The sequence below is a fragment of the Hesperophylax consimilis genome, chromosome 25 (assembly GCF_061612785.1).
Source record: "Hesperophylax consimilis isolate HC1 chromosome 25, BYU_Hcon_1.0, whole genome shotgun sequence".
Taxonomy (NCBI): Eukaryota; Metazoa; Arthropoda; class Insecta; order Trichoptera; family Limnephilidae; genus Hesperophylax; species Hesperophylax consimilis.
In genome coordinates this window covers 10,008,210-10,015,979 of record NC_142860.1, presented here as the reverse complement: position 1 = coordinate 10,015,979, position 7,770 = coordinate 10,008,210, and the positions used below count along the sequence as shown (strand labels likewise).

At 41.0% G+C, this 7,770-nt stretch overlaps 1 protein-coding gene across 1 annotated transcript; it reads right to left on the bottom strand.

The window, feature by feature from the left end:
* Positions 1-4,890: 4,890 nt before the first annotated feature.
* On the bottom strand, positions 4,891-6,195 carry LOC149411519 (uncharacterized). Its single transcript, XM_089646672.1, has one exon. It carries the CDS (start codon positions 6,193-6,195, stop codon positions 4,891-4,893), a length of 1,305 nt encoding a protein of 434 aa, XP_089502798.1.
* Between the last annotated feature and the right edge of the window lie 1,575 nt (positions 6,196-7,770).

Sequence of the window (7,770 nt, the reverse complement as noted above, 5' to 3'; positions counted from 1 at the left end):
TCTTAACATTTGGTTCCTGTAAAGCAGGGCTGGGGAAACTGAGGCCCGCGAGCTTTGTTGATGTGTGTGCTAAAATTACGACAAAACAATGAAAATTCAGATGGCAAGAATCTTTTTTTTTTCATTGTACGTCATGCATTAGTTAGTTATAGTTAAATAAATATGAAATCTTCTTCATGTAAAATCAGTCTTGGGTTCAGAATGTACAAATAAAATTCCAGTTGCGGATTCATCTGCTGACGCAAGCTAATCTTTCTTGAGTTTCGAGTGGAGTCTCAATGATAACCTCCAAAATTTTGAAGAAAACCATTTGTTGTTTAAAGTACATAATTTAAGCTGGGGACTCGCATATATACTCACACTTTAGTTAAGTGTTCAGAATGAAAGGAAAAAATTCTTGCAGTGGGTTCATCTCCTTATTCATTTGGAATGAAACCATTCTCGTGTTTCAAGATGAATATATGAAATTCTAGTTGTAGATCATGTGGTTCTAAAATCAGAAAACCATTTTCTTGTTCTAGGTGCTTTAATAATTAAACCCGAGAACTCGCACTAAGATTCTCTCATAACTTTAAACCGATTTTGTATTCCGAATGCACAGTTAAAATCCATTTACGGTTTCACACGTTCCAAGGGGAGTACAATCACACCTGCCAAATTTGGAGGAAAGCCGTTTATTGGTTCAGAGTGTACAATAAATTATTTTAGCTTGTGGACTCTTATGCAGAATCACTCGTAAGTTAAACCAGTCTTGTGTTCTGAATGGAACGTAACATTTTTGAGTCACGGACTCATCTGCTAACGCAATTCAAGGAAAACTATTCTCGCCTTCCGAGTGCAGTTAATAATACATTGAGGATTCCCCACCCCCCTAATATTAGTATTCAAAGAAGTGCGAGGATAGTTCAACTAATAAGGTGAACAAAAGATTTTGTGATTAAAAAATAAACAAATTGATTTTAATGAAAATCATCACATAAAAATTTTCGAGTTATGGACTCATCTGCTGCTGCAATTCAAGGAAAACTATTCTAGCGTTCCGATTCAAAAAAGGGATAATTCAACTAGTAAGGTGAACAAATGATTTTGTGATTCAAATTAAACAAATTGTTTTAAATGGTCTAAAAAATAAACTAATTATTTTAATGAAAATCATCACTTTCATATTCTATTCTCAGCAACCTAATAATAAAATATCAAATATAATTACACGAGATTTATTTAACCATGTTAGTAAGATTACGGAGATGTTTAATATGAATCAATCAATCTTAATTAAGGTGATTATTATAGGACGGGTGTACCGTCATAATGCACCCAGTACCTACCCACCAGCAGTACGTAGCAGTGGTAACAGTTAGTTGTTGCACTCATTTACATAAAGGATGCAATACTTATGTCACAGGGTGACAACAAACATTCTAAGCATTTGAATAAAGGTTTTTTCGTTTTTAAATATTGTTTTATTTATTTAGCAGTTACCTTTTTTATTACATTAACAAAAAGAAACAAAGGAAATACACATTGAAAGTATACAGAATTTTTTTTGTAATTTTTTCAGAATAAAAAACCTAAAATTTCAGAAAATCACCTAATGGGAGCAAAGGTAAATGGATTTAAAAACTTGAACTTGATTGAACTTTCCTTCCCATAGACTGCTGGCTCTTGACTGCTGTGAATTTTTAAAGTGTATTTTAAAACAAAAACAAAAAAATTCTCCGGATTAAACATTCCTCCATAGGGAGTGGAGTCAACAACGCTAAGACCTAAGCCAAATCCCAATTAGATAGTACCCACATTTCAAATCCAAATTTAAGTCTTGCATGAATAGGGCCGCGCGAGCGTTCGATTTAATTATCAAAACAAAGTCATATAAAATAAGCTGTGACCGAAACATGAACTGGTTTTCAGATCGTAACGTTATTTCCACCACAAAGCTTTGAAAAAACCATATATTACGTCAAACCACCAAATCATCACGGAAAACGTCAAACCCGCCGTCATTCCCAGTACATTTTTTCCACATCTTTATTACTCTTTCAAGTACCTACATACTAGGTACTCTTTTTCCCAGTTAAAATGTTGTATAAAATAAAAACAATATTTTCTATACTGTTATTTTTATGGAAAGCGGTTTCATACTAATAATTGTTTATGACATATCTCCTTTGTTTCTATTATCTATGAATTGAGCCATAACCTCAAGATCGAATACGAAGGGTGCTTGATAATAAATTTGTCCATGAAATCCTTTTACTCGTTAAAATACCTGTAAATATATGTATGTAGATTGCTTTACTTCAATTATATCAGTCAAATTGATAATAGTTTAGACTACATAATAATTGGATAATTTGTGATTGATTGTCGAAGGTTCCAATCGAACTCATTTTAAATATTAAAAAATAGTCTCTATATAAATTAGATACCTTCCTAACCATCCTATGACAAAATGTCAAATATCCGATTACGGCACGTGCCCAGATAAACGCATAAATACCCCACCAATCACAGCGCTCCTGCCTACATTTTACAAAGGGGGAGACTAACTTAGCTTCACTACGTCTCTATAGAAACTCGTGTCAGAGCGGATATAGCGGGTGTGGTTTATCTAGGGATTAACTGCCGCTATCTGATTGGCGGCCACGTGGCCGTAATCGGTGCAGTTTAGCTGCATTTTCGATGATTCAGTTCAGATTTTCTTTGATGAATTAGTTTGATTAATCAAGAAGACTTTTTTTGATAAAATAATTTGATTTATCAAAGCTTCATAGCTCGTGATGGAAAATATTATTTGAAGATGCGTACTTTAAATAGAAAATAACAAACGGTTTTGCAGAGATTCCACCTATTTGAAATTTTAATTTTTTATTATTTAATCGAAAAATAAATTTGAAAATATGTGCCAGCCAATACGACATCTTCCCTTGTTAAGCTATATAGAGCTCATGATGGAAATTATATTGCTATCTGAAAATGGACCAACCCAAAAAAGAAAACTTCAGCCTTAGTGTGGCCGCGAATTGTTCAAGATACCGCATGGCAGAACAAATTTTCTAGCACAGTATAACACGACACGAGGTGCTATTGAATGAACATCAAAATTTTCTAAAAAAGTAGATATATTTTATTGAACTTTTAATAACCTTAAGCCTATTCTTCTATAATTTTATTCCAAAATGTTAAGAATATTAAAATAAGAAATCTTGCATATTATTAAATAACTTTTTTTTCAATCCACCCTAAATGACGGGGGGCCATAATTCCACTGGATTTGTGCAAATAAGACTCTTGTGTTGCATGGTTCTATAAATTAGTACGAACCGAAAGTAACTTGTAGATAAATTAAATTATTTAATGCATTATTTTGCAAAAATGTGGAGTTATTGCTGTACGGAAAGTAAAGTCCTCGACACTGTAAATAATTCAATTGTAAAAAGTGTAAATAACATCATTCAGTTGCCATTTCTTTTCAAAACCCTGTTACTACATTGTGTGTAATATTATGATGTAATTTAACTGCTAATCTAATATAATCAAGGGCGCTGTACAAATATGTATTAAATTTATACAAATTTTCGTATGTTTTTATTCTAATGCCTGTTGTATGCTGATGATGCGGTGCTGATTGCTAATAGTATAGAATATCTACAGTCTCTCGTGTCTAGGATGAACGAAGTATGCATGAAGAATGAGTTAATGATGAATGTAAGTAAGTCTAAAGTGGTGTTTGAAAGAGAGAGTACGAAAACAGTGTGCAATATAATTGTGAATGAGGAATACTTGAAGCAGGTGGATGAGTTTGTGTATTTAGGAAGTATTTTTACGAGAGACGGGAAGGCTGACAGAGATATTGAAAGAAGGGTAAATGCAGGTAACTCCGTTAATGGAGGTGTATCAGACGCAAGTCCTTTACATTGACTGTAAATAAGGGGGTGCTGAATCTTCTAGTCGGTGAGCTGCTTTATGTTCAGGGCCTTTTCCGGTTGCTGTGATGTCGTGTATCCAAGGAGAGAGCAGTAGGTAGTCCAAGGAAGCGAGAGGTCAGAAGTCAAAGGCGGTTGTAGTTGTTCCAGCGGGAGAAGCAGTCCAGAGTGAAGCGGTCGAGAGTAGATGTCGGAAGAGAGAGACTTGAGATCGCTTTACGCGCAGTATATATAGGACTAGCGGGGGCGTGCACACATCGGTGTGCGCGCGTCTAAAATGCCCCGCGTAAACTAGGTGCATTTTTGTGCAGCTTCGTGTGTTTTCATATGACTTTAATAGTCAATATTAAAATTGTTTATTCAATAGTACTCTTTACGCCGCTTCATCTCATGAAAACTGTTTTTCCCTAGCATTTTTAATGTTTTTATAATAAATTGTACAATATGAATCAGTGGGTCCTCAGACCGATATTGGTGTGAGGAAATCCTTATAACTACTTAATATTAATGTTTACATATTTCAATATTACTTTACAACATAGACGTGAGTCCAGCCTTTCAACCTGTATATTTTTATTTAGCATTGTTGCGGCGAGACTCACGCAAATCTAACATTAATTTGCGCAATTATATGTGAAAAGAGAAATATTTCTAGGTTTATCGTGGCTTTACGCTGATTGGCTGACCGTTGCCGCTCACTGTTTGGCCTAGCTTCGCCTGGGAAAAGGAGAGGGGATGCTACGTAAATACTGGGTCCATGGCTTGCGATGTGCCCAGTGCTCTCGAGCCGGGGAGGGGATACTACGTAAATACTGTGTCCTGGCGCGCGTTGTGCTCAGTACTCGCCGGCCGGGTAAATACAGCTTTCTTATCCTCACATGGTCAGACATCTGCTTTGCGGCCTTTGGGTAGCATTGCGTAATGCGTTCGATACATCCTCCCCCCGGTGCAGTATCGGCTGCGCCTAGCAAATTCGAACGTGACGGGATGCTTTTGTCCGGCGGCGATCCATTCGGCCGGTTCCTTTTTGGCGGCGTGGGGGGGCCTCTTGTGATTTAGGGCCCGTGTTTGGTGTCGTCATGAGTACGGCAATTTTGACCGCTGGGCGCACGTACACTCCGGTGTTGGTTTGGACCCGAACGGTCCTTACATGCCCATCAGCGGCGGGCATTGTTTCAATGATTCGCCCGCGGGGCCAACTATTGCGGGGCAAAGCGGGATCCACGATTAGCACAAGATCACCCGTTTTGATAGGGGTACCTGGCTGGTGCCATTTTTGACGTGCGGCTATAGTGGGCAAGTATTCCTTCATCCATCGCCGCCAAAACATATCTGCTAATTGCTGGCTGATTCGCCATTGTTTTCTTAGGCAGACCTCTTCTTCTTTTGCCGCATACAGTGACAGGTGTGGCCGTTTTCCTGCTGATCCCAGCAAAAAATGGTTAGGGGTTAGCGGCTCCTCATCTCTCGGGTCGACAGAGACATGAGTCAGCGGGCGATTGTTCACTATGTACTCTGCTTCTGCCAGGGCCGTGAGGAGAGTTTCTTCTTTCGGTGAGCGCTCTTTCATAGTTGACTTGAGGGCTCTCTTTATAGAGCGCACGAGGCGCTCCCAAGCTCCCCCCATGTGGGGAGACAGGGGGGGGATAAATTTCCACGATGTTTTTTGTGTTGCAATGTGGTTTTGTACTCTGGGGTCTCGACTGATTGATTCCAGCGCGTCTCGGATTTCTTTGTCAGCGCCATGGAAATTAGTCCCGTTATCGGAGTATATACATTCGGGCTGGCCGCGTCTAGCTGACATTCGCTGCATTGCCATTATAGCTGAATCGGCACTTAGTGAGGCCGCTAGCTCGAGATGTACAGCCCTGGTTGACAGGCAGGTGAATAATGCCCCGTACCGTTTCTCTCGACGCCTACCGATTGTCACTTCCATAGGGCCAAAATAGTCTAGGCCGCAATGCGTGAAGGGGCTCACGTGATGTGTAAGCCTGGCAGCCGGTAATGGTCCCATCAGTGGTGGCAGTGGTTGAGCTCTCCTAATGCGGCATACTAGGCATTCATGCGCTATTTGGCGAAGGTTGGTGCGCAATTTCAATATAAAAAAGCTGCCTCTGATTTCCGCCATGGTTTTTTCGGTGCTTGAATGGTCCGCCATTTGATGATAGTGGCGGATCAGGAGCCGAGTGTATACCTCGTCACCATCCAGGATGACTGGTGTCCGTACTCCGCTGGCAACTCCTTTCAGGGCTTGTAACCGTGAGCCCATTCGTATAATGCCATCTGGGCCAAGGAAAGGCGTTAACGTTCGCAAGCGACTGTCGGCGGGTAGTGTATCGCCTTTTCGGGTAGCGCAAATTTCGGCCGCGAAAGAGTCTGCTTGAGATTTCTTTACCCATAATGTTTCTGCTCCTCGAGTCTCTTCGGCACTCAGAGGACCTTCTGATGATTTGTTGGGGTTCGGCCGACATCTCCTTATGAAGCGGAGAACCCATCCAGTGGTGCGTATTAGCCGATGCCACGATGAAAATCGCTCAATAAGAGGTAATCCGCCTCCTTTTATTATTGTGAGCCCGACATATTGAGGCCTCACCTCCAAAACTTGGTTATCAGGTCGGATGACTGGCTCCTTTTCACGGGGCCATGTAGCTTCTGGGTGGGTAATAAAGGCAGGACCGCAAAACCACCTGCTAGTGGGCGAGAGGTCGGGCGGCTCGATGTCTCTTGTACCGATATCGGCCGGGTTTAATTTAGTAGGTACCCATCTCCAATTAATTATCTCACTTAGGTCGTCAATCTCTCCTAGCCGGTTGGCCACGAAGGCGGAGTAATTCCTCGGGTCTGTCCTTAGCCAACACAAGACGGTCGTTGAGTCCGTCCAATATGTTATTCTTCTAATGTGAATTTGGCTTTCCCTTTTGATTGTAGCCGCCAATCGTGCAGCCATTAGGGCTGCTTGTAGCTCATGGCGCGGTATAGAAAGGGGTTTCAATGGTGCCACTTTACATTTACTAGCCAGGAAAGTTGAGTGTGTGCCTTCCTGGGAGTTTTCGGTTAAATAAGCAATAGCGCAACACGCCGACTCCGATGCATCGCAGAACAGGTGGAGTTCAAAATCGCCGTTTTTATTAATTAAGCATCTTCGTGGTATAGAAACGCTACTCTGGCTGAGAAGTAGTAGTCATTCCGACCATTTATTCGCGTGCTCGGGTTTAATTGGTTCATCCCAACCTATATTCGATCTCCACACTGCTTGTAGAAGTATTTTTGAACGTATTGTCAAGCATGATACGAAACCAATAGGATCAAAAATCTTCATAACAATACTTAGTAATTGTCTTTTCGTTGGGTGTGGGATCATCTCGGCTGAGGCGGCCTCCCTGAAGCTGTAGAGAAAGTGATCACCTATGGGGTCCCATACGAGGCCTAGTATGCGCTCGTTTTCGTGGTCCCCGCTGTTAATAGGTATTGCCGATTTCGCCCGTTTTTCAAAGGGTACTTCTGCAATGGCAGCAGGGTCATTTGAAGCCCAATTAGTGAGCAGAAAACCCCCACTTGCAAGGATTGCACTCACCTCCCGTACCAACTTGGCGGCTTCGTCCGATGTGTCCACGGCGTCGAGATAATCATCCATATAAAATTTTTCCTGTATGGCTGTTGCCGCGGCGGTATATTGCACTTTGTGTTGCTCAGCTATCTTGTTTCGCACGAATTGCGCGCTGCTTGGGGAACAAGTTGCCCCGAACATCATCGAGGTGAGCATGTAAGTGCTCGGCTCTTCATTTGGCGTTGCTCTCCACATAAATAGTTGAGATGGTTGGTCCTCACTTTTTATTTTTATTTG

Coding starts and splice junctions, on each gene's coding strand:
- LOC149411519 (XM_089646672.1), bottom strand. CDS start 6,195: ATGGGCTCACGGTTACAAGCCCTGAAAGGAGTTGCCAGCGGAGTACGG.